This window comes from Xenopus laevis, chromosome 8S, assembly GCF_017654675.1.
Source record: "Xenopus laevis strain J_2021 chromosome 8S, Xenopus_laevis_v10.1, whole genome shotgun sequence".
Classification (NCBI taxonomy): Eukaryota; Metazoa; Chordata; class Amphibia; order Anura; family Pipidae; genus Xenopus; species Xenopus laevis.
In genome coordinates, this window is record NC_054386.1 from 68,085,150 (window position 1) to 68,112,114 (window position 26,965).

At 38.9% G+C, this 26,965-nt stretch overlaps 2 protein-coding genes across 3 annotated transcripts; one reads left to right on the forward strand and one right to left on the reverse strand.

The window, feature by feature from the left end:
* Positions 1–2: 2 nt before the first annotated feature.
* On the forward strand, positions 3–11,987 carry LOC108700138 (ubiquitin-conjugating enzyme E2 A). The gene is made up of 6 exons (XM_018233041.2): positions 3–496; positions 1,012–1,092; positions 5,060–5,085; positions 8,206–8,295; positions 11,031–11,119; positions 11,206–11,987. Exons 1-6 carry the CDS (start codon positions 453–455, stop codon positions 11,332–11,334), a joined length of 459 nt encoding a protein of 152 aa, XP_018088530.1. The 5' UTR covers positions 3–452; the 3' UTR covers positions 11,335–11,987.
* A 4,102-nt stretch (positions 11,988–16,089) lies between these two features.
* On the reverse strand, positions 16,090–26,557 carry nkrf.S (NFKB repressing factor S homeolog). Of its 2 annotated transcripts, none has more exons than XM_018233044.2 (4): positions 26,414–26,557; positions 22,375–22,496; positions 18,391–20,416; positions 16,090–16,443 (listed from the first exon to the last, which is right to left on the reverse strand). In XM_018233044.2, exons 2-4 carry the CDS (start codon positions 22,460–22,462, stop codon positions 16,296–16,298), a joined length of 2,262 nt encoding a protein of 753 aa, XP_018088533.1. In that variant the 5' UTR covers positions 22,463–22,496; positions 26,414–26,557; the 3' UTR covers positions 16,090–16,295. The 2 variants fall into 2 exon arrangements, with proteins under 2 accessions (XP_018088533.1, XP_018088532.1); XM_018233043.2 differs by lacking the exon at positions 26,414–26,557 and adding an exon at positions 26,025–26,387.
* Positions 26,558–26,965: the final 408 nt, after the last annotated feature.

Below are 26,965 nucleotides of genomic sequence, written 5' to 3' on the forward strand. Positions count from 1 at the left end.
GGATTGTACCAAATTCGCTGTAGGGGGGTTTAAACCACGTCGTACATTCATAATCTCATCTTTACAAGCGCAGCTCTCTGTATTGCTCGTGTCTTGCATGCAATGAAGACTATATTCGCCTTACTTTAACAATATTTCATATACCAGCGGTGGTAGATTGAAAGTTGAGTTTTTAAATCTTTACCCCCACCCATAAAGCAGCGACTTTTGTAAGTCTGAGGAAAAGGACTTGTTTTTCTTTCTTTGGCTTTGCGATTACATATCCTTCCGCCAGGGTCGGGAGCTCCCGGAAGTGCACAGCCGGATTCTGCTGCCGGCCTTCCAAGATTGTTCTTCTTTTTATATTGTTAGAGCCGATCTGACGTTTCACGCGCCAGTAATATCGCCTACAATCGACAGCGCTTAGGCCGAGCACTACTTAGTGTTTCAATTCAATCTATTTCCGGTGACAAATGTCAACCCCTGCTAGAAGGCGTCTGATGAGAGACTTTAAGAGGTAACTGGAAGGGAAAATATAAGTTGCCTATCGCAGGCTGTGTTGGTTTTTCGGCCCAACAGGTATTGGTCAAAGCAAATTTAGCGTCCCCGTTGGGCTCGTCAGCGTGGGTGTCGGGAGTTGTAGTTGTACAGCAGGAAGGCCACAGCGTGGAAAAATAAGTGCTAGGGTCGCTTCCAGGGTGGGTGACGTGTGTAGGAAAGTAGGATACAGGGAAGAGGCGCTTGTGTAACAACCAGGCCTGACTAGTTATTCCCAGGGAGATTGTAACAGTGGGATCCTTAGTAGGAGGGTGAGAATGGCTGTTTGCTCTAATGAATACACTCTACAGTCCAGCTTGAAGGTCGGGGAGATATGAGATAAACATTTAGTTGCTGTCCTAGATATTCCTAGAAGTGAACTGATACCTTCACATGAAATAAGTTAGGCCCTGACCAAGGGTTAGACCTCCAAGGAAGGGCTTCAAATGAAAGACAGTCGCTGGACTAACATATATATTTTTTGATGGTCCACAGGCTCCAAGAAGATCCTCCTGCCGGGGTGAGCGGAGCACCATCGGAGAACAATATCATGGTGTGGAATGCAGTAATATTTGGGTACGTTTCTCTTCTGTGATCCCCGTATAGCTCTTCCTCCTAAAAACTGTTCTGTATGCAGCATATTTACGTTACGCTGGGGAATCTGGAACATTATAACTAGGGTTGCCACCTGGCCGTTATTTTACTGGCTTGGCCGGTAAAAATGATGGTTGATCCCATTATTAATAGGGAAAAAAGTTAATTATATAGGTAGGCTGGTATTTTTCCCCAGGAAAGGTGGCAACCCTAATTATAACAGAGCATCTAAGAATGCATATATGTATATTGTACCCTAAATGGATAAATTCAAATGGATCTGAGCTGAATATTGATTCAGCTCAGATCCATTTGAATTTATCCATTTAGGGTACAATATACATATATGCATTCTACATTGTTATTAGCAGAATTATTTTGGAAGGACCTAAGAGTACCTGTTTAGTGAAAGGCAATTCCTGATTACAGTAGAAATAGGTGTCAAGATTATGCCTTTTATCAAATGGACTGTAAGTGTAAGGGAGAAGAATAAAAAGCGCTGGTGGAGGCACTTTGTACACAGTACATTTCTGATCTCCAGTATACAAAAATACTAAAAGGCCCAGTAATCGCAAGATGTACAAATAAATGAAATTTTGTATATATTTGTTTTTGACAAATATTTAATGCCTCCACTAAGGATTCAGCTGCTGAAGCTATGCAGAGGTTTTAAACCTAGTAGTGTTTGTGTTTCATTGAGCGGAGATACACCTGATACACCCCCCATGCCTTCTGTCATTGATATTAATGGATGCCACCTGCCAGGAACAATGAAACGTCACTTCTATTCATATGTGTGATCGAAAGTTTGGAGGGTGGAAATGAGAAACTGTGTGTAACAAAAGACTTCACACATCTATTTTTCCCATTGAGTAGTAATCCCTAGCCAGTTGCTTTTAACCCTATTTGGTGTTGCCCCCAAAAGCAGGCACTCGCTTTTGAGCGGTCTAGTCCATAGAGCAAAGAAGAAATTGATCCAGCTGCAATACTGTGTTATTTTAACGGCTGCTACAGACTAAAAGGTGAAATAGGGCCAGCTGGTAGAATTGACTTAGCAGCCCTCGAGGACTTTTTTTTTATCTTTAAGGGCAGGACTCCACAGACGATTCCGCTGCGATCCGACGCGCTGCCCAAAACGTCAGTGGAGTCCTGCCCTAAGACACTGCATTATTTGTGTTTCTGTGGTGCTCTCAGTCTATAAAAGGTTGCCAGGCCCTGCCGTAGGCCAACACTCTACTTATCCTAGATTTTTGTGCTACTAATTTTGTGAGGTAATATTGGCAGGGTAACTTGTTCTTTAGATTGTGATCTTACTCTGGCATGATCCAGCAAGATATCCTAGGAGCAAATTCTTGTGACTCGGGACACTTAGGCCTTGGTTTTAAATGTGATTTTTATATGCAACTGCAGTTGTTCTGACTGATCACATTTGAAAATTATCTGAAAAGTATTTGCAAGGCCGCAGGACATCAAGTCACTGTGCATATTTTAATAAGGTGTGTTTCCGCTTGCTCCATTGCTCAAACATGTGGTTTGGCTCAATAATGGTGTGAGTGGAAACTCACCTTATTGTGCTGCTTGAATATGCATTGCAACGTTAATAGAAGTCAGTGGATTCACGTTTTGTGCACCAGCAAGCATTCACATCTAGTGCTATGTCATTTAGAATGAGGCCAGTCTCATGGTGCCCCAGACTACATTGTCTATCTGTGATGGATGCATAAGATTCTGACATTTGAGTCCCAGAGATTGTACATTAGGAAAGTCCTGTGTTAATATTTCTTTTTTGTCTCCCTTAAAGGGGTTGTTCGCCTTTAAATAAAAGGATCGGGAACACCAAAAAATGAAGTGTTTTTAATGAAATGACAATATAATGTAGTGTTGCCCTTCACTCGTAAAAATTATGTATTTGCTCCAGAAACATAACTATAGTTTATATAAACATAAATCCGTGTAGCCATGGGGGCAACCATTCAAGCACAGGATACACAGTAGATGACAGATAAACTTTGAAGAATCTCATTGTAAACTAAAAAATGTATTAGCTGTGTATCCGGTGCCAGATTTATACTTTAGAGCTTCTGTTATGTGTGGATTTGAAAGCTGGAAAGAGTCCGCAGAAGAAGGCAAATAATTCAAAAACTATTTTTAACAAAATGAAGGTCAATTGAAAAGTTGATCAGAATTAGCCATTCTATAACCTACTTAAAGGTGAACCACCCTTTTAGATTTGGTTACGGTCATAGCCATAATGCAGAGTAACTGTAATACTTATCTGCTGAATATTGTTTTCACCAAGACATCCTGAAAAGCAGTACCACTGTATAATAACCTGGTTAACTCCCACCCCTGTGTTCTGTCCTGGACGTACCAATGTGTGGTTATCTGTTTTACCCATATATTAACCTAACAACAATTCTTATGTTTTAGCCCATCTCACCCTAATCAGGTTAGGTTCTCTGCTTCGCTACTCCACAAGTCCTAAGGCTCTCTCTGTTCTATAAAACCAGCGGTTCTGGATGCATAGTTGGCCACATAAAGGAGTGCTTTGCATGTCTGCCCATAATGCCTCATCTGAGACTTAAACTCTAATTATTGGTATTAAAGGAATTGTTCAGAATAGAATCTGGATAAATAGATAAATAAAAAATTAGTTAGGCAAAAATGTAATGTATAAAGGCTGGATTGACTGGATGTCTAATATAATAACCAGAACACTACTTCCTTCCTGCTTTGCAGCTCTCTTGGTTTCCACTGATTGGTTACCAGGCACTAACCAATCAGTGACTTGAGGGGGGCCACATGGGTCATAACTGTTTGCTTTTGATTCTGAGCTGAATGCTGAGGATCAATTGAAAAATCACTGAACAGTTATGTCCCATGTGGCCCTCCCTTAAAGTTGCTTGTGAACTCATAGTTAGAGTAGTAAGTAGTGTTCTGGCTATTATGTTAGACACCCAGTCATTCTAGCCTTTATACATTACATTTTTGGCTAACTAACTATATTAGAAACATGTTTTATTTTTGCACAGCATATCTATTTACCTAGTTTTTATTTTTACACTGAACTATTCCTTTAAAGGGGTTGTTCACCTTCAAACAACTAGTTGTTTTCAGATAGATCACTAGAAATAATCTCTTTTTTTCATTACTTTCTATTTTCTGTGTGTCACTGTTTTTCTAATATTGAAGTGTAAAGTGTCATTTTTCACCTTCTAAAGCAGCTATGGGAGGGGGTCGTCGACCCTGTAAACTGTTCTAAATTGATAGATTTAGTTGATACATTTCTTATCTTTGTCCCTGCTGAGCAGAATCTCTGGGTTTCATTACAGGCAGCTGTTAGAATTGATACAATAGTTGCTAATATTCCAGAGATGCTGCTGAGAAATGTATCAACTAAATGTTGCAAAATTGTAACAGTTTAGAGTCTGCACCTTAATTACTGAGCTGCCAGACTCAAACACCAGAGACCCGAACATTCAACTTTTAAACTTAGATTTTGGAAAAACAGTAAAAACAACAATAATAATGGAAAGTCATTGAAAAAGTCTTATTTCTGGGGAACAATCTGAAAATAACTAAACTGAAAAAAAGTGTTTGGAAGGCAACAGCCCCTTTAAAGGCAGTGCTATGTATATGGTATAAGTAAATACCTTCTGATTTCATTAGACTTTACACGTAATGTCTTGCACGTAATGTCCCTTTTGGCTCCTTTTAGCTTGTCTCGTCCTAACCAGGCTAGGTTCTCATTTTTCATAAAGTAACACTTTAGTTTCCTTTTTTCTAGCACTCGCATTATTCTTAATGGCCCTTTGCAAGCACTTTTAAAATACACAGAACTGAAATAATTAAACTGTTCTTACTGTGGCCATTGGTCAAGCCAGAGAGCTCATGTATGTTTGCATTTATAATTATGCTCTAAATATGATTTTCTTTTTCTTCCCCACAGACCTGAGGGAACCCCATTTGAAGATGGTGAGTATAACATCATTTTCAGTTTATTTTGCATGATAATCATTTTCATAGCTCCAGGGACTGTCTTTTTGTATAATAGGTGATATAGGGTAGGACTACACGGGCGTTTTCTGTGCGATCCGACACGTTGCGCAAAAACGCAGGCGTCAAATCGAATGCGACGGACATAAGGTAAGTAAATGCATTGTCGGATGGTGTCGCAGCGTTGCGTCTGACACGAGACTACTGTCGGATTCAGACGCAACGCTGTGACACCATCCAACAATGCATTCACTTACCTTATTTCTGTCACATCCGATTTGACGCCTGCGTTTTTGCACATTGCATCGGATCGCACAGAAAACGTTGTGTAGTCCTATCATTAGATTCTAAAGGGGGAAGTGCTGGGGCCTTGGCTACACTTCAGAGCAGGGAACTATCTGCTTCGGGTTTGTATGTTCTGTCTGTGACTTCATGGTTTCCCACCAACACTTAAAGGAGAATTCAACCCTTAATAAAAAAAAAAAATTGCCCGGGGGGGGCAGGTAGGCTGGAGGGAGGGGGGGTCTACTCAGGGTAGTGGGAAGGGTTTTTTTTTTTTATTACTGGTTGAATTTTCCTTAAAAGCATATTAGGAGCTTAATTGGGCTCCTTATGCAATCCACAATAGTATGTAAGGTAGGGACCGTAGACTGTGAGTTGCACAGTTCTGAACTGATATGTGTAATGGGCATTATCTTTTTAAATCAAGGCATCACATGGTTGCACTACCTGTGACGCAGTATCTTTTTGCAAAAATATTTATCAAAAGTGAGACCATGCTGTTAGCCTAACACCAGACATAATATATTCTTAAACACAGGGCGGGAAACAGCCCATCCACTCTGCTTTGCTGATGTTACTGCATCCAAATAATGGGGAGGCAAATTAATCAAGGTTCGAATTTTGATTTTTTAAACTCCCATAAACTTGAAATTCGACCAATCGAATTTGATTGATAAAATCAAATTTTCTCAGCTCATACGAATTGAAAATCGACCCGAAAACTCGAATTGAATTTAAAAAATTAGATGTCAAGAAGGCTGCAAAAATAACCAAATCCCTGGAACTCTCCCATTATACAGTAATTCGGCAGGTTTTACGTGGCAAATAGTCAAATTTGAGTTCTTAAAGGGCCAGAGTATGAGCAGTCCCAAAATTCAAATTAAAACGAATCGAGTTTGTATAGTTCACAATTCGAGTTTTGACCCAAAAATATTTAGAGAATTCGAATTTTCACTTAGACTCTTGATAAATCTGCCTCATACTGTTGGCCTTGTTGCAGACTCATGGAGTGGATTTTGGCATAGTAACATGTAGGAATGCATTTTTATGCCAAAATCCTCAACTTGTGTTTGCACTCAAATCAAGGCCATTCTTGTAGGTACAGTAAAATCATAGAGCAGAGGTGATCGGGTCTCCTGTTTTTTCTCCCTGTGTTTATATGTAGGCCGAGAAACTGCAACATCTGCCAGGAGTTCTAATTAGGCTAATAGTCTAATATGACGAAAATGATTCCTCCTCTTTAGGGCTATTCCACACGGGGAGATAGCCTTGCGTTTGCGGTCGCGGCGACAAAGCGCCGCGCCAGTCGCCGCGACCGGCGCAGGCGACAGTTTTGTATGGGCGCCTATGTAAAAACGCCTGTGCTAACCACACGAGGCGATGCGCTTTTCAACAGTCGCCTGAAAATGCCTCGCCAGGCTTTTTCAGGCGACTGTTGAAAAGCGCATCGCCTCGTGTGGTTAGCACAGGCGGTTTTACATAGGCGCCCATACAAAACTGTCGCCTGCGCCGGTCGCGGCGACTGGCGCGGCGCTTTGTCGCCGCGACCGCAAACGCAGGGCTATCTCCCCGTGTGGACTAGCCCTTAAGTTCAAATTAAATGACCTTATCATTATGAACACAGATTGCATAGCAGACTGTTGCACAGCATTAAAGTTTTGTGGTAGATATGGCCATGCACTGGTTTGTATAGCCACCTTAAAGGAACAGTAATCCCAAAAAATAAATGTGTTTTAAAGGAATGGCAGTATAATGTAAAGGTGCCCTGCACTGGTGAAACCAGTGTGTTTGCTTCAGAAACACAACTATAGTTTATATAAACAAGCTGCTGTGTAGCCATGTGGACAGCCATTCAAGCACAGGATACACAGCAGATAAAACCATTGTATACTACTGAGATTATCTGTTATCTGCTGTGCCTTTACTCCTTTTCAGCTTTAAATGGCTGCCCCCATGGCTACAGAGCAGCTTGTTTATATAAACTCAAGCGAATACACCAGTTTTATCAGTGCAGCACAAACGTACATTGTTTTCATTACTTTAAAACACTTTCTTTTTTTTCTTTTTTTTTTTAGTGTTACCATTCCCCTTCAAGGGGACCCATCACCCCCAAAAATAATATTCAAAATCCTATTCTATCAGATTAGTCAAGCAAAATTAACTTTAATTACACAATATAAATTATTTGAATCTTGTTTCCTTCAGTCTGGGAATTCATAATTATAGCAAGCAGGCAGCAGCCATTTTGTGGACACTGTTATTAAGACAAGTCTTGCATCAGCTCAGAACCTTGTTTGTGCACCAGAATGGGGGACCCGATGTCTATCCCCATGCCCTGGCTACACAAATGGTAAAGAGAACTGGGGGAATGTGGGGAGACCAGTGACATCTAGGAAGTGCTGAATGGAAATTGAAAGCAATTGTCTGCCCCGCCTCTATGCCCAATGCATAGAGGAGGGACAGGCAATATTTGATTGACAGGTGATATTTTTAAATGAGCTTACAACAGGTATGAATGTTTTAATAAAAAACTAGAAATTAGATTTCATGTTTAATTTGAAAATGACTTATTATACAGATTTGTGTCTGGATGACAGGCCCCCGTTAACACTACTGACTTGAGAGAGGGGCAGTAGAGGATAACCGTATTATAATTTATTTTCTTATTTCTAATTTTAAAAAAATAGACTATAGGTCACTATATTCTTTTCACTAAAGGCTACAGTTTATTTGGTTTGTGTAGAATACATTGAAGGGTATTCTGGTGACATTTGTTGTATACGTATTGAAATTTACATGTTTTTTTTTCCTTCTTAGGTACTTTTAAACTAACAATAGAATTTACAGAAGAATACCCCAATAAACCACCTACAGTTAGATTTGTGTCCAAAATGTTTCATCCAAATGGTAAGTCTGACATTTGTGCTGAATATTTGAGGGTAGGTTGTATTTTAAAATGTATAATATACAATACCGTTTATTTAAATCCAATGAGTCCAATGACAGCATTAATGTGGGAGGTGTTAATGTTTTTAGTCCATCCAGTACTAAAGGATTGTGTATACTGAGCTTCTCTAACATTCTATGGACAGGAAGAACATGACTGGTTTTTTTTTTTGGTTTTTTTTTATTTAACAATGTATTTGACCAAAATGATTACCTTATCTATATACTTTTCTCTTAAAAAGTTGCTGTTCATTTTAAAGGGGATAGATAATTTTTTGTAAATGCTTAAAACAATTTTTCATCCATAAATCATATTTGAGAAGTTTGTATACACATACACACCTGTTCATTCTGTGCTGCAGATAAAATTCATTGTTAAAAGGGTACAACATGGATTTTTAAAGATTTTTTTTTTTTTCTTAAAGCTCTACATTGGATAGCTAGTACAGGTATGGGATCTGTGATCCGGAAACCATTATCCAGAAAGCTCAGATTTACGGGAAGGCCGTCTCCCATAGATTGCATTATATCCAAATAATACGTTTTTAAAAATGATTAATTTTTCTCTGCGATAATTAAACAGTACCTTGTACTAAGATATAATGAATCCTTATTTGAGGCAAAACCAGCCTATTGAGTTTATTTGGCATTTACATAATTTTCCAGTAGACTTAAAGGGGTAGTTTACCTTTCAGTTAACTTTTAGTACACATTTTCAATTGGTCTTCATTATTTATCTTTTATAGTTTTTAAATTGTTTTCCTTTTTCTTCTGATTCTTTCCAGCTTTCAAATGGGGGTCACTGACCCCATCTAAAAACAATTGCTCTGTAAGGCTACAAATGTATTGTTATTGCTATGTAAATGTATTGTATTGTCATCTTTCTATTCAGGCCTCTCCTATTCATATTCCAGCATCTTATTCAAATCAGTGCATGGTTGCTAGGGTAATTTGGACCCCAGCAACCAGATGGCTGAAATTGCAAACTGGAGAGCTGCTGAATAAAAAGCTAAATAACTCGAAAACCACAAACAATAAAAAATGAAAACCAATTGCAAATGGTCCTAGAATATCACTCTCTGCATCATAATAAAGGTTAATTTAAAGGCGAACAACCCCTTTAAAGGGGACCCGTCACCCAAAAAAATGATTCAAAATCCTATTTTATCACATTAGTCAAGCAAAATGAACTTTAATTACACAATATAAATTATTTGAATCTTGCTTACTTCAGTCTGGGATTTCAAAATTATAGCAAACAGGCAGGAGCCATTTTGTGGACACTGTTATTAAGACAAGCCTTGTATCATCTCAGAATCTTGTTTGTGCACCAAAATGGGGGACCTGAAGTCCATTCCCATGTCCTGGTTACACAATTAAATGGTAAAGAGAACAGTGAATGTGGGGAGAGCAGTGACATCTAAGAAGTGCTGAATGGAAAGTGAAAGTAATTGTCTGCCCTGCCTCTATGCCACGGGCATAGAGGAGTGGCAGACAATATTTGATTGACAGCTAAGATTTTAAAATGAGTTTACAACAGCTATGAATGCTTTGATAAAAAATAGAAATTGGATTTCATGTTTAATTTGAAAAGGACTTTTATTATACAGATTTTTGTGTCTGGGTGACAGGTCCACTTTAAGGTATGGAGATCCAAATTACGGAGAGATCCATTATCTGGAAAGCCCCAGGTCCTGAGCATTCTGGATAACAGGTCCCATACCTATACATATACATTTTCATAGCATACTTCAGTGGACAGATCTGCACTGTTGATGCACCAAAAATCCATACTGACAGATTTGATCTCTACGACCATGACACTCATCCTCCAAAGACTTAAAGGGGTGGGCCACCATTTAGTATGTTATAGAATGGCCAATTCTAAGCAACTTTTCAATTGGTATTTATTATTTATAGGTTCTAAATCTTCTGACTCTAAAAAGCAAATGCTCCGTAAGCTACTAATGTATTGTTACTTTTTATTACTCCACTTTCTATTCAGGCCCTTTCCTATCCATATTCCAGTCTCTTATTTAAATCATTGTATGGTTGTTAGGGTAACTTGGACCATAGTGTCCAGCTTGTCAAAATTGCAAACTGAAGAGCTAAATAACTTAAAAACCAAAAATGAAAACCAATTGCAAATTGTCTCAGAATATCATTCTCTACATCATACTAAAAGTTAAAGGAAAACTAGACCCCCCCAAACAATGTAGGTCTCTACAAAAATATGTTGCATAAAACAGCTCTTATATGTAAAACCCTGCTTCATGTAAACAAACCATTTTCATAATATAGTTTTCTAGTAGTATGTGCCATTGGGTAATCATATGATTCACTGTGCACACAAACAAACCAAACAAACTATACTTTTTAGGTCACATGAGCCAATTAACAGACAGAGTTGTGTCTTTTGCTTCAACACTTCTTCCTGTTAGAGTTGTAGTATTTCTGGTCAGGTGATCTCTGAGGCAGCACACAGACATCACAAAATGGTGGTTCAAGGCAAGAGATGTAAAAGGACAATATTTACTTAAATATACAGTATAGACCAGTTTGGTGTAGGATTCTTTAATATGTATCTTAATATGATATAAACTATCTGTTGCTTAAGTATTCATTTTGGGGGTATAGTTTTCCTTTAATTTAAAGGTAAACAACCCCTTTACTTATTTTCCGTTCCTTTTCTTTAGTATATGCCGATGGTAGTATATGTTTGGACATTCTTCAAAATCGTTGGAGCCCTACTTATGACGTGTCCTCCATTTTAACTTCCATACAGGTAGGTGCATGCTTATTTGCCGATGAAAGCGTACATAATTCAAATTCCCAATTTACACATGTTCATTTCCGTGCTTCTGTGTTTAGTCGTTGCTGGATGAACCAAATCCGAACAGCCCTGCAAACAGCCAGGCGGCTCAGCTGTACCAGGAAAACAAACGGGAATACGAAAAGAGGGTTTCCGCCATTGTAGAACAGAGCTGGCGTGACTGTTGACCCTGGCCCTAGTTTTATGAACACTCTGATCAGGAGGAAAATATATATGAAGTGTTTTGAGTGATCTTCCTGTTAACTAGAATCTTTACATTTACATTGTTGACCGGCTATTGTGCTGTCGCCGCCTTCCTTAGCCCCAGCTGGTGCTTTTCCCCTTTGGACACCCGAGAGCATTCGTGTTGAAATGAAATGTACTAAACGTGGGTTACTTGCAAAACAAAATCTTCTATTTTTATTTCTTAAAGCAGTTCACCTCAGACTTTTGCTCCATCATCACTTACTGTTAAATTGTCTGGCATCAGATGATATTTAAAAAAAAAAAAAAAAGGGAAATATGTACTATATTGATATGGAAACAAAGTGCATTTTGGCATAATAACGAGGATGAGCTGCTGGAGTTAAATCTTTTATATTTGGTTTTAGACTGACAGAAGAAGTGCATTGCATAAGTGCGGCTATACTTCTATGGATGTTTTCTATTTTTTTTGCTGGATGGGATTAAGACTAACAGCTAATGGTCAACAGTTTACACTGACTTGTTTTGTTTCTGCACAAACGGGTTGTGTTTTCCCCAAGTAACCCATGTAAAACTGTACATTTATTCTGAACTTGTAAATAAACATATAACCTACTTGCGTTCCTATGTAAATACACTTACTTGGTTGCTTGTTTTTATTTTAGATTTACAGGTGAGCCTGGAGGCACTTATGAGCTAGAGGGATAGTCTTTAAAATTTTAAATGGTACATTCTTAGAAAATTACTCTTCATGACACATTTACATAAAGGGGGTTATTTACTAAACTTTTTTTTTTTAATTTGACTTAAAAATTCACGAATTTTTCTGAATTTATTAAACCCTTAGGATGGAAAAGTCTGAATTTGAAAATCCAGCATCTCTGACCTGTCGAGGTTGCATATAAGTCAGTGGGAGAAGTCCCAATGACTTTTTGATGTGCACTGGGTTTCGTGCAATACCCCGAACTTTTCGGGTGAAAACCGGATGGTAGAGTGCTGCAGCATGTCGGGTACTTGCGAGCTACCCACAAAAACCTGTGGTACCTTGCGGGTAGAATTTCCGGGTACGGGTAAAGACGTGGGTCAGTGGTTTTGCGGGTCGGGCCGCGGGTATTCTCAATAGCGATTTACTCCTTTTTTCACGCCTACTTCAGATGCCACGTCCGGTTTACAATGACATCACTTCCTGTGTTACTCCTTTTTTTTCCCTGATCACGCCTACTGCCGGTAATGTCACTTCCGGTTACAACGACAGCACTTCCTGGCTCCATTTTACAGGTACTTTGTTCATTCGCAGATTTAGAGATTTTTATTAGATTACTTTGGTGATAAATGTACTATAAAGATGCTGGCTTTTAGGTTTGGCCTAAGGGGCTTGATTAAAAACTTGTATCAGTCCCTTTGATAATCCTATTAGACACCGATTTATAGGAACAGTAACACCAAAAAATGAAAGTCTTGAAACTATAATGTACTGTTGCCCTGCACTGTTAAAACTGGTGTTTGATTCAGAAACTCTACTATTGTTTATATATACAAGCTGCTGTGTAGTCATGGAGGCAGCCATTCAAAGCTGAAATAGAAGACTCTGCATATAACAGCAGATAAAGGCTAAACTCTGTTGTATGCAATGGTATTCTTTAGAACTTTTATCTACTGTGTATCCTGTGCTTGAATGGCTGCCCACATAGCTACACTGAAGCATGTTTATATAATCTATAGTTGGGGTTTTGAAGCAATCACTCCAGTCTTAACAGTGCAGAGTAACAGTACATTATGTTGTCATTCCTTTAAAACACTTTTTTTTTTTGGTGTTACTGTTCCTTTAACAAAAGCCTCCATCCATTGTATAATCATATTAAATCATTGAGCAGTTTGTGGAGCTATAGCTTGCTGGGTCTTAAAGGAGAAGAAAACCCTGTTTTTCCTACTCAATCTATCTGGAGGAGTTGTGGAGAGGCTTGGATGTTTTACTATTAATTTCTGTTAGATCTACCACTAGGTGGAAGCATATTTAGCACTGCAGGTGTCGGGGAGCTTTTATCGTGTTACTTTTCCCATTGTCCTGATACTAAGGGAGGAAAGGGAGGGGTGAGATTACTTGCAGTACGACAGTGAAGAGTGCTGAAGTTATCAGAGCACATGTCCCATGGCTGAGGCCACCTGTGAAACTAAGAACATGTCTAGCCTTATGTCAAATTTCAAACTTAAATATAGACAAATCTGTTTGCTTCTTTTCAAAACTGATTTCAGTGCAGGAGCAGTGCTGTTAATGGAAGCATTTTGAAAAAAAAAAAAAGATTTAAACTTTTTGCACACACACCTGTGACAACAGTACCAGTATTGAGGACTGTGCATGCTTCTATCAAACAAGCTGGTGTTCTTACTAAAGGTGGCCATAAAAGGGGCTGATAAAAGCTGACAGACCGAGTTGGCAGTTTATTGGCCTGTGTGTGGGGCCCTCCAACAGGCTTCCCCCGATCGTTATCTGGCCGAAAGTCGGCCCAATGTCGATCGGGCAGGCTTAAAAATCCCATTGGATCACGGCTCATCTGTTCATAGGTACGAGCACCCGTATTGTGCGCAGCATTATGATCCGATTGTTGGGCCCACGATCGGATCAGCCCGATGTTGCCCACCTCAACGTGGGCATATTGGGGAGAGATACGCTAGTTTGGTGATTTCGGCAAATGAGCGGCTCTGTGTGTATGGCCACCTTAAGGATATGTATATAAACTGACCTAACATGCTTTAACTTTTTCTGCTCTTAAAGGAACAGTTCAATGTGTAAATAGGCTGTGCAAAATAAAAAATGTTTCTAATATAGTTAAATGTAATGTATAAAGGCTGGAGTCACTGGATGTCTAACATAATAGCCAGAACACAACTTCCTGCTTTTCAGCTCTATAACTGAGCTGGTCAGTGACTTGAAGGGGGGGCACATGGGACATAACTGTTCAGTGAGTTTATAATTGATCCTCAGCATTCAGCTCAGATTCAAAAGCAACAGATATGACCCATGAGGCCCCCTCAAGTCTTTGATTGGTTACTGACTGGTAATCAGTCAGTGTAAACCAAGAGATCTGAAAAGCAGGAAGTAGTGTTCTGGCTATTATGTTAGACATCCAGTCACTCCAGCCTTTTTATACATTACATTTTTGACAAAGTCAAAACAAAGTTTCAAAACCCTGCTTAAACTTCAGGACAAGAAACAAGATGGAGGAAAGGGGACTGGAAAGACAACTCTGTCTGTGTTCATTCCTTTTTACACAGCAGGAGCATTTTACCCATTGGTGTCCACTGTAAAACCTTTCAAACACAAGCCCTATTTATTTTACTGAGACAGAGAATACAGTGTAGGTACCTATACTAAACTATGAACCCCACTCTGGAAATGCCAAGGTCAAATTGGCTACCTTGGCCAGAAATGATATCCTTGTTCATCCCATACTTGGGTTTTGGTACAAACTACTTAGAGCCTAACTTTCCTTCATGTCAGGTTTTATCAGTCTTAGTGGCAATAAAATGTCTCCTCATGTGATTCTAAGAGTGTGAACTATGAACAACCACAGATACAGAATTGCAAGGGAGCAATGATTGTGGGAATTCTCTGGTCAAATAAAAAAAGATTGTGGTGCAAGTCCGTAAATTAACAACTACTGACTGTCTTTTGAAGAACATTAACACAATAAAGTGAGAGCAAACAGACAAATAGAATATCCATAACAATCTCTACAGTACAATCTGGGGGCATGCTATTAACACTCCAGCATAAAATGACTTCTTCTGTGAGCAGCAAACAGGTAAGTCTAAAATAGAATAATGCTAGAAATGCTGTATTTTGTATACTAAACATAAACATGAACTTACTGTGCCACAAGCCTAATTAAACAAATGATTTATGCTTTCAAAATGTGGCCACAGGGTCACCATCTTGTAACTTTGTTAAACATCTTTGCAAGACCAAGACTGTGCACATGCTCAGTGTGGTCTGGGCTGCTTAGGGGGAAAAAAACAGCACAAGTCAAATAAGATCTGCCAGAAGCCGATACAGCAAGACTGATTAATAATCAGAATATGCAGACTGCACTGGATCCTCTGTTATCATGTAATCTAATGTGGATTTTATAGTGTTTGTATCGTTTAATACAACTCTCCAGAACCAGTGGCTGCAGCAAAATAATCTTCAAATAGAATCCCAGTTTATCTGTTCAAATCTGGTTCCATGATCTTTGTCCCTGCAGCTTAAGTTGGAAACAGAGGATGTAAAGGCAAAAATAAAATCCCATTTTTACTTTATTAACTGAAAAAGAAACCTATCCCCAATAATAAATCTGTACCATTTTTATAAGAAACCTGACTGTATGCAGTGAAATGCCCCCTTTATTTACTTGCTCTGACTGCTGTGGTCGCCAGCTGCTCTACAGGGAAACAAACAAAGCTGCTCAAGTTCTGGGAAGTAAGGTGGGGGGGGGCTCCCCCCTGTAGTTTGAAAGCATAATCCTTTCCCTGCAGAGCAGTTAGGGACTGTCTGAAGTTTCCTATCCACAGCAGTCAGAGCAAGTAAATGAAGGGGGAATTTCATTGCATACAGTCAGGTTTCTTATAAAAACTGTAGACATTTTTTAATTAAAGCATATTGGAGATAGGTTTCTATTTCAATAGAGAAAGTAAAAATGGGATTTTGTTTTTTTATACCTTGACATTCCCTTTAAACATAAAATACAAAGCAAAGAAGATTGGTATAGGTTGATTTTAATGCAAACAGAATGAAAATGTTCTAGCTTTTAACACCACTAAATTCTGTAATAAATCTGCAGAAACGGCATGAAATGGAGTGGGAAAAAATGTCAGTTCCTTTTTGTTGAACTTTTGAGTAGGCAATCTCAAGACTTTGTACTGTTATCAGTTCAGCCACAGTCACTCGTGGCATCATTCCTTGTGCTTATACCACAGAGGCAGATAAGCTCTGACTGTCCTGTGACAGATGATTTGAGGTTCTGGAAACGCTTGCTACATCATTACAGACAAATACCTTCTTAGTTCCGTTTGTCTTAGAGGGATCAGATTCTCTGGCACACTGCATAGGATTACTAGGTGATATATGAAAGGAAAAAGGCATTGTAAACAAGGGTAACTTTTTTTTTTTTTTAACACAACAGAGGCATTAGGAATAGTGTGTGAAATGAAGAGTAAACATCCCCCAAAAATGCTCACTTGAGTTGTCATCTGAGCAAAGGGATGTTTTGACCACCACTGTTTGCTTCTGGATTGCAATGAAAAAGAAACATCAATAAAGAGAAGTATCTATCTTGTAACACAGTGCCATACATACTCATCCAACTGGTCCAGTAATTAAAGGATAAGTAAACCTTAAAGGGGTTTTAAAATGTGTCATCATACTGAAAATAAGAAACTTTATAAATACAATCAATTACAAATTTTGTATTGTTTATGAAATCAAGTTTATGTTCACTAACCCCCTCTCAGCATCTGTTCCTCATTTCGGTCATCATGCAGCAGTTGGAACTATATTAAAAGGGAACTATCACAAAAATGAAAATTTAATATAAGCTTCCTCATACTGAAATAAGAAACTTTTTATATATAATCAATGAAAAATTGTGTACTGTAATCAAGTTTATGTTGACTATTCCTCCCTCAGCATCTGTTCCTCTTCATTCTGTCTTCATGCAGCAGTTGGGTGTCAGATAGTCATTGAACGTTAGATCCAATATATCTTATGGGGCGGGGGGCTTCCTTTCAGCAAATGAATTAGAACTCACTCAAATAACGGATTCCAGTACAAACAAAATGTAACAAAATAACTGCCTTTTGCACAAATTCTGCATGTAGAGCAGGGGTCCCCAACCTTTTTTTACCTGTGAGCCACATGCAAATGTTAAAAGAGTTGGGGAGCAACACAAGCATGAAAAAGTCCCATGGGATGTCAAATAAAGGCTGTGATTGGCTATTTGGTAGCCCCTATGTGGACTTGAAGCCTACAGGAGGCTCTACTTGGCACTATACATAGTCTTTATGCAATTAAAACTTGCCTCCAAGCCAGGAATTCAAAGATAATCACCTGCTTTGAGGACACTGGGAGCAACATCCAAGGGGTCGGAGAGCAACATTTTGCTCGCGAGCTACTGGTTGGGGATCACTGATGTAGAGAGACAGGATTTCTGGTGATATTAAGAGTGAGCTCTAATACAGCTTCTGGGCAAAAGGAGCCCCATATAAGATATATTGGATCTAACTGTCAATGAATATCTGACACCCAACTGCTGCATGAAGAGAGAATGAACAGAAACAGATGCTGAGAGAGGAATAGTGAATATGAACTTTATTATTTCAGAAAAGGTACATAATTTGTAATTGCCTGTATTTAGAAAGTTTCTTTTTTCAGTGTGATGAAGCTTATATTACATTTTTGTGATAGTTCCCCTTTAGAAATGCTCCCTGATACATTTTCTTCTATTTTTTTTTTAAACACGTCTACAATTCTTTTTTCTTTCCGTTTCCGATCAATTTAAGATTTTATTAACTGCCAATATAATGAATTTTGTAACAAAAGTGCCAACTGCCGTTCCTGTAAGTGTACCTTCAGAAGAAAAACAGAAGTTGCTCTGTTCAAGAAAGAGGTGGAAAAGCGCATCTGATGCTTCTGAGATCGTCTTCACGTTTTCCTTCTGAAGTAATAGCTGTTCGACTTTGCCTGTACAGTTACAGGAACTTTATTATATTGACAGTTAAAATCTTAGCTCTGAAACTAAATAAAACATAATTAATGTAAACTGCAAAAATGCTTAGAAAAGCACCCAAAGCAATTTTACAATAACTTTTTTTTTTAAGGTTTACTAATCCTTTTAAGATCCACATTAAATTATTGGAGTTTTTTGGTATGAAAGAAAACATAACATTTACACACACTATTTTAAGTACTTTTCAATATAAACAACCAATGAACAAATACTTTCAGCAAAATAAAAACCAATTAAAACCTATGCTGATCAAGTTGTAAGTAGCCAGCTCATTACTTTTGCTGAGGCATTAGAAGTTCATATGATCCAACTTGCCCGTCTTGTCTCAGCTGATCTATGAGATCCTGTTTGCTTCTCTTCCTGCTGACTACTAAGAAGCGCTCAGTGCCCTGCCCGCGAGACTTACTCCTGAGGCCAAACTTTTGAGAAATCTGATGGATGTATTTCCGTTCCTCATTGGAAAGTTCTTTAGCAAAAGTGAGGTCATCCTGATTATAGGAATCAGCGTAGTTTCGAATGATCTTCTCAATGTCTCTCTTATTGATTTTGTTTGTAGTAAGACCGAGCCCTTCTCGACTAAACTGCTCCTTAACAGATACGGGTTCAGATATTCCTCCTCCTTCTTTTCCCAGCCCCCCACCTTTCCATCCCATCTTCCTTAACAGTTGGTTGCCAATATTATCTTCTTTGATTTCCTGTTTAGCCGATTCTTCACTTGACCATACACGGATGTGATTTCTAGAAATGGCATCTTCAGCAGGACCATTCTTCAGGTTATTCACCACCACAGGCTGCGTTTGTTTGAGGACACTTACAGCCGCCTCAGCAGCTTCATGCTTTAATGTTTTCTTAATTCCCACTGCCTCAGCTAGAAACTGCCTTTCCATGAAAACTTTGCACTTCCACTTATCACCGGCCATCCTCTCAAAGATGTAGTCTACGGTCACATTATTGAACTGAGCGGTGTCGTTCATTGTACAAACAGGGTTAGTCGAATTTGCATACACTACAACGTCTTTCAGTTCTTTTATAGGGTCATTAACAGTGCAGGCAGTCTGAGCACAAGTCGTTTTTTGAAGATCGGGCTGTAAATTTTTCAAAATTCTTACAGCCTCCTTGGCTGCTGCATGTTTACTAGTCTTTTTATTGCCGTATCCTTCTGCAACACAGTGACCCTGCACAAAAACTCCACATTTCCACACAGATTTGGACATCATGATGTATTTATATTCAACGGTCATTTTGTTTAAGCTAGCAGAATTGTTTAGTACACATATAGCACCACAGGCATTTTCAGTCAGAATAAAATCAGTCCACTCTTTGGTAGGTAGGCTTCCTTTTGCAGGGTCAGCACATGGTAACATTTCACAGACGCTATCATTTTCTTGCTTAAGGGCAGGGGGTAATCTCTTCACAGGCATGTCAATTGGGCAAGCCACCCATTCCTCACGAAAGGTCTGTCCAAATTTCCGTTTCATCTTTCGGACTTCTAAAGGCCTTTGTAATAGCTGCACAGCCCGCTCAGCAGCTCGGTCCCGGGCACCATTTTTACTACCAGAGTATCCAGTGGCTAAGTAAATATCTTGACACCTCACTTCGCAAGCAAAGCCATCGGCTGGAAGGTTTTTATTTTTTGGGCGGTTGATTGGAGAGATATCTTTAAAAGGGACATATATATACTCTGGGTTTGTTTTACATGACTGAATACTGTGTGATAAGATAAATGTGTAATTAATTCTCTCCGAATTCATGCTCAGTTTTGGGCTTGCCATTTCTTGTAGAACTATAGCAGAAAGCTGCTTGATAAAGGCTGAATTATCCAGGCTGTATAGTGCGCGTCCTGATAAAGTACTTTTTCCAATTCCCTTGCCGAATTTGTCAGACGTTTTGGGAGGTTTTACAAAACCAATGCCCTTCCTTCCTTGCTGGTTCACTCCTTTCCACATATCAAGTACATTATGGCAAAATTCTTTTGAGGTGGTTGAATAGTGAGCATTAAATTTGGCTGAATAGCTTTGCTCTATTTTTGACATAAAATTTCCAGAATCATGTCTGCCTTCCTCCTCCACTGTATCGGAATTCAATGAGTCCATTTCTGGACAATCTTCTTGATCAGAAGTATCACTTGTAGTAGTAAAAACATCTGGAGGTAAGCTGTCTCCTTGCTGGGCCTGCTTCTGACTGTCCAAGCCATTACTTTCTTGAAAACTGTCCTGTTGAGAACTACTGACTACGAAATGAACAGGCTCAAACCTTGGACGTGGCCCAAAACGCGAAGCAAATTTTTTCTGAGGTTGCTCTCCTGGTAACAAGAAATATGGAAGTGTCAAGGACAATTCTTATGTAAGCACAGGGTATGCACATTTAAATATGCTTAAGGCAATTGGTAAAATCTAGTCAACAGGCTAAAATGACCCATTGTCGACGATGTAGCATTATACTAGAAATACTATAATTATAAATAGGAATCAAACACACAAATAGCTAAGCTTTGAAATTGTATTATCAACACTATTTCAACATTGCTGAGCACCAAATTCTTCTATTTATTCTATACTGTATTGGGGTTATTTTGTTCTGTACTAGGGTTATTTTCTGGTTGGGGTTTTAAAGGGGAAAAACAAAATTTTTCGTAGAAAAAACTAAAATTTTACGTGATTTTATTAAACCATGATGCAGATAAAGTGGATCTGTCACCTACACAAAAAAGATGTATAACAAAAGTAATTTGCAAATTAAACATGGAACCCAAATAGTTTTTTCATTAAAGCATCCATACCTGTTAAAAAGGAGTTTAAAAATATCTGAGCTGTCAATCAAATATTACCAAGACAGAGGGAAACAAAAAATTTAAATAATAAATGTAGTGTAGGTAAGTTTTATTTTGCGCAACTAACTATATTTCAGGTCCCCCTTTAAAAGTCCTCCATCTGAAACCTGCAGAGGTCATGTAGAAGTCAGTGGCAGATGTCCGGTTTACAATTTGAAGATGTCATGATCTGTGCTGGGTTTTGTACAGTAATCAGAAAAATGTGTGGATTTCAGGTGATAAACCGGAAAAATCGGAGTTTTCAGGTATCAAATCCAAAGAAAATCGGACAATTCAGATTATTTTACGATTTTATGGAGTCTTTTCAGATTTTTTCAAATGAAGAATTTGGTAGAAGTGGTTTTAAGAAAACCCCCAAAGTGTATTGGCAATGCCAACGCCATAAAATTCTGCTTTCCGGATTTAAACTTTGTCTTTCTATTTATTATTTTAAAGGTGCTTTTTCCATGATTAGACTCTTTTCACTGCCATACTTTAGGTAGTGTTCGTTTAGGTTCTGGCTTAGGAACCCTGCAACTTACAGGTATTCCTCTCAACCATCTTCTGACACTGGCCTCTCTTCTACTACTTGCAATGTATAACCTTCCCCTGCTGCAACCTCTCAGACCTCCAGAACTGCCTAGATCAACCTGTCCCAAGAACCTAGTTGATTCTCCATTAAAAGGGTGGTTCACCTTTAAGTTAACTTTTGAGTATGTTATAGAATGGCTAATTCTAAGCAACTTTTCTTCTTCTGACTCTTTCCAGCTTTCAAATGAGGGTCACTGACCCCATCTAAAAACAAATGCTCTGTAAGTCAATTTTTTTTTTGTTATTGTTACCTTTTATTACTCATCTTTCTAACCAGGCCCTCTCCTATTCATATTCCAGTCTCTCATTTAAATCAATTAATGGTTTCTAGGGTAAGTTGGACCATAGCAACCAGATTGCAAAAAAAACTGGAGAGCTGCTGAATAAAAAGCTAAGCAACGTAAAAACCACAAATAATAAAACATAAAAACCAATTGCAAATTGTCTCAGAATATCACTCTCTAGATCATACTACAAGTTAACTCAAAGATGAACAACCCCTTTAAGCTTAATGATGTTGTTGCTGGATGTGCAATATTATAAGCTTGATGGGTGGCAGTGTCAGACAAATACCATTCAGAATAATTGCTAGCATTTCCAAGCTGGAATTCGTACGATGGGCAAAATTTTACAATCACCCCATGTGCCACTGACCTTGAGTCTATTGTTTCCCATTCCTTTAAATTTTAAGATCTTGAAAGCAGGTCTGTCTAATCGTCCTGTTTTGTTCTATAACCCTTGTTTCTCATTTACTGCAACTCTCCAGTTTGCTATTATCATTATTATAAAGCTCTGTATAATGTGTAGCCACTATAAATATAAATCAGACCAGAGAAACAACTGTAATGTAATGTACTTACCATCATTTGCTCCTGATCTTTTTGTTTTTTTGGCACCAGGAACAAGCTCAAAGCATGGCATCTCTCCTACATCAATTCCTTCTGCCATCTTGTGAACTTTCTCTGTAAGCTTCTCTCCATAACTATAAACATATAAGGATTGATGAAAATATAAGTTATTCAGTGAAACCGTCACAAGCAGTCATAGTATTTAGATTTTTCAATTGTTTTCTAGAAACATATATTATAAAGACACTTTTATAGATTTCTGGTCAACAGAATTAAATGTGTTAATTTTTATTAAAAAGGGGTGGTTCACCTTCAAACAACTAGTTGTTTTCAGATAGATCACCAGAAATAACAACTTTTTTCCAATTACTTTCTATTTTCTATGCGTCACCGGTTTTCTAATATTGAAGTGTAAAGTGTCATTTTTCACCTTCTAAAGCAGCTCTGGGAGGAGGGGTCGTCGACCCTGTAAACTCTTCTAAATTGATACATTTAGTTGATATATTTTTTATCTTTGTTCCTGCTGAGCAGAATCTCTGGGTTTCATTACAGGCAGCTGTTAGAATTGATACAATACCAGATACCAGAGATGCTGCTGAGAAATGTATCAACTAAATGTTGCAAAATTGTAACAGTTCAGAGTCTGCGCCTGAATTATTGAGCTGCCAGACTCAAACACCAGAGACACAAACATTCAACTTTAAATTTAGATGATGGAAAAACAGTAAAAAAAATAAATAATGGAAAGTAATTGAAAAAAGTCTGTTATTTCTGGGGAACAATATGAAAACAAATGAACTGAAAAAAAGTGTGTTAGGAAGGTGAACAACCCCTTTAAAGGAACAGTAAAACCAAAGCATTAAAGCATTTTAAAGCAATTAAAATATAATGTTCGGTTGCTCTGCACTGGTAAAAGCTGTGTGTAGACTACTATAGTTCATAAACAAGCTGCTATGTAACCATGGGGGCAGCCATTCAAGCTGGAAAAAAAGCACAGGTTAGCAGAGCAGATAACATAAAATACCATTGTATTGGACAGGGTTTATCTGTTGTGTATACTGTGCCTTTTCTCTTTTTTCCATTATATTTTAATTGCTTTGATACACTTTGCTTTTGGTGTTACTGTTCCTTCAAGTGATGCAGGGCTGCATATATTTTTCATCACAGTTGCTCCTTTCCCATATATGTAATATCAGTACTTTTGTACTCAACCAGCAACACAACGGCTAAAAATAAAATTAATAAAATGTATCTGTTCGGTTAAAGGTGATGATAACATTTATATTATGTTTGGTTTCTTAAAAACAACTTTTTGGCTAATTTTTATATTTTAACATTTCCCTTACCCATTTACATTTTTACATTTATTACCCTTTCTATTCTGCCTCTTTGAAGCTGATAAGTAATCAGGTGAGATACAGTACATACTGCATGACTGCTAGGAAACCAGTGCTGTCTGCAAGATGCAAAACATTTCCAGGTCCCTACATAACATTTCATCATTTGCATGTATTAATATTTTGCAATATTTCAGGCATAAGCACTATATTGTAAGGCGTCTCCCTGCTGTTTACAAAGCTCCAATCCACCAGTTGTACTGTTTAGAGGTAAACTTCAGTTCAATGCTCAGATTACCAGAAAATATAAAAGCTGCAGCTGCCTTCTCATTGAAACTTCAGATGTTCGTAGTGAAAAAACAGTCACACCTTCTGTACTTTCTGGCAGTGTGGGCACAGAACTAGAGATTACTAGTTGAAGATATTTGTGATGCTGTCAGAGCATAAGGAAAAGCAGTACAAACCACAATGCTTATTAGTGGAATGATGCAAAATGGTGAAATGGTGTATGTGGGCCCACAAACACAGTTACTAAAGGCCAAAACTGACAAAAAATGATCTCAGGTAGATTACAAGGATCAAACATTCAGTCTAGGGTTGGAGGGGTTGAAATTCCGCAGGCTGATTTCAGCTCCCAACCGCTAGCTGAATCTTCTTCTGAGGATTCACACCACTTGGTGGATTTCTCATGCTGGAGCTGATACAAGGCTATCGGACACAAATACTGAAAGTAAAAAACAAAAAAGGAGAGACCGCACAAACTCACGCTCAATCCTCTCTTTGCCAGGTTAAGGGACTTGATCCCGAATCGCGTTAGGTTCTTGTCCAGCAACCTGCTGCATTAAACTTTGCCCAGAAGTGCCATCTACCTCAAGTTTTGTTATCGGACACAAACACAGAAGAGGATTCTGCTAGTAGACAGGCTGATATTGATAATGGCACCAGTAGCCCTTCCGGACCAGTGTATTTCAGCCAGCAGAGAACACCCAATACCATCTGTACCTCTTGCCTCCTTTGATTGATATCAGTAGAAGCAAACTGTCACAGGCTTCCATTCATATCAATGGCAGTAGGTAAGGGAGTATCCCTGGCTGGAAACCATGGCATGTACCACTAGCTATGTAAGGGGAAGAAGCACACTAATTCAGTGTGCAAATACACAACAGTGAACACAAATCAAGTTTAAATACCTTACAACCCATATGGTACAATCATGTGAGCCATTAACCCCATTAATCACAGTCCAAAAACGACTTCATGCTAATCAATTGTATAACAATCCAATGCATACTGCTCCTTGTGTATCTTTATCTGAAAAAATTTAACAATAAATACAAATTTCATTGTTAAAACCCATCTATACAAAGTATCCAATAAATAATTGCAACCGTTTATAAAAATTGCGATAGCTATAAAAAAACATTTTAAACTGAAACTTTTGTTTAGTCCTTGAGGGGAAAGGGAATCCATTCTTTTAATCCAGACTGCCTCTTTTTTAAGCAATTGTTGATTTAGGTTACTACCTGGCCATAGACGCAAAGATCCGATTCGTACGATTTTCGGACCGTGTGTGGCCAGTCCAGACATTTTTCGTCCCACGGAGATCGTCATTTGCTCGATCTACGATTTTCATTGGGAGACTGTCACTAGCTTTCGTACGATTGCTGTCAGGGGCAGAACATCGCTGATCTGTTCTTTTACTACTTTATTTGATCGGATTGGTTAGTGGCAGGAAGTCCGATGGTTCGAGGATTTAAATGATCGGATCTTTGCATCTATGGCTGGCTTAAATCTGTTATAGTGTTTTGGACTGTGATTAATTAAGAGGATAAGATGGGGTTAATGGCTCACATGATTGTACCACATGGGTTGTAAGATATTTAAACTTGATTTGTGTTCACTGCTGTGTATTTGCACCTGAGGAAGGGGTTCGTCCCCAACATCTTGAGCCACAATGTCTGCAATAAACAAAATGAAGGCTTAAGCCTGTGTGAATTAGTGTGATTCTTCCCCTTACATAGCTTGGATACTTCTGGACTTGGAGGCAGTCTGGGAAATGAATGCACTCTACATACAAGTAAGTGGGGTGCAGCAGTGAATTTTCATTTGTTGATGTATAACTAGCCTCAGCGCATGGGGTCCATTATAGGGCCTAGCAAAGGTAGCAGGTTAGGGAGAAAGCAAAGCTGTGTGATCCAGCTAGAAAGTGCCCCCTGCTCTCACAATCACAACACATGACACAACTGCTCATGACCACCATGTTGGTCAGGGGAAAAAGCCAAGTAAACAGATACCGCGAACTACAGCGTCCCTGCCAGGCCTTACCGATTGCCAATGAACACGATGTTGCTCCACACTACAGACAGAGCGATTAGCTGGTCAGTTTTGGGGCCCGGGTACAGATGGAGGTGCCTCGACAGGAATTGCCTGCGGCCAGCCCATTGTTTTTCAGTCTCATGAAACTGACGGAAATCCTCCAGTGACACCCGATTCGCCTCATTGTCGCAGGAGGCCATTGCTAGCGACAAAGACGCATGAAACAGCAGCGAATTCCCTTCACCCGTGGCGGAAGTAGAATACACAGTCCTCTAGAGCGTCGTGCTTCTCCAGCACTGATGTGACATCTGACGCGAACACGTACAGCCATCATCGAGATGATACAAGGGCAGGAGCGTCTCTCCCCACGAGAAAAGTGAATAGAACCGTAATCTTACCTCGCTACTCTCCCCGGAGTTGTTGTGTTGGAGACAGCGCCCCCTAAAGTGCTCCAGTCAGCGTTTTTGCTTGACTTTGTTCATACAGTAGTTTATCGACGTCGGGTTCTTACGCACCGTACGCACGTGACCTTGATGTTGCGCTGCGGTAGCGGCTGGTTCCAATCCTAGGGAAGGACCTGACGTTACGGTCATGTGACCGCTCCACTGCGGTTTACCTATTCGTGAGCGGCAAATTAAAACATGGGAAAGTGTTAATGGGTTCTAGTGGCGGCCTGCGGACTCTTCAAATTCGATGAACAGACAGCAACACACGTGAGATATACTCTTAAAAGGCCTTTATTCTAAAAGGGCTTATTTCAGGACAGACAAACAGCAGCGACGTTTCAGGCTCACAATCGCCTTTTTTCAAGCTACTGGATACAAATTAGTGAAAGCATTTTATATCTTCTACCACACCGCCATCTAGTGGCTAATCAAAATAACAAAGACACCGCTGCATTCACTTACAACAGTGATAAATATCTACATTGTTGCAACTTCAATATAAAA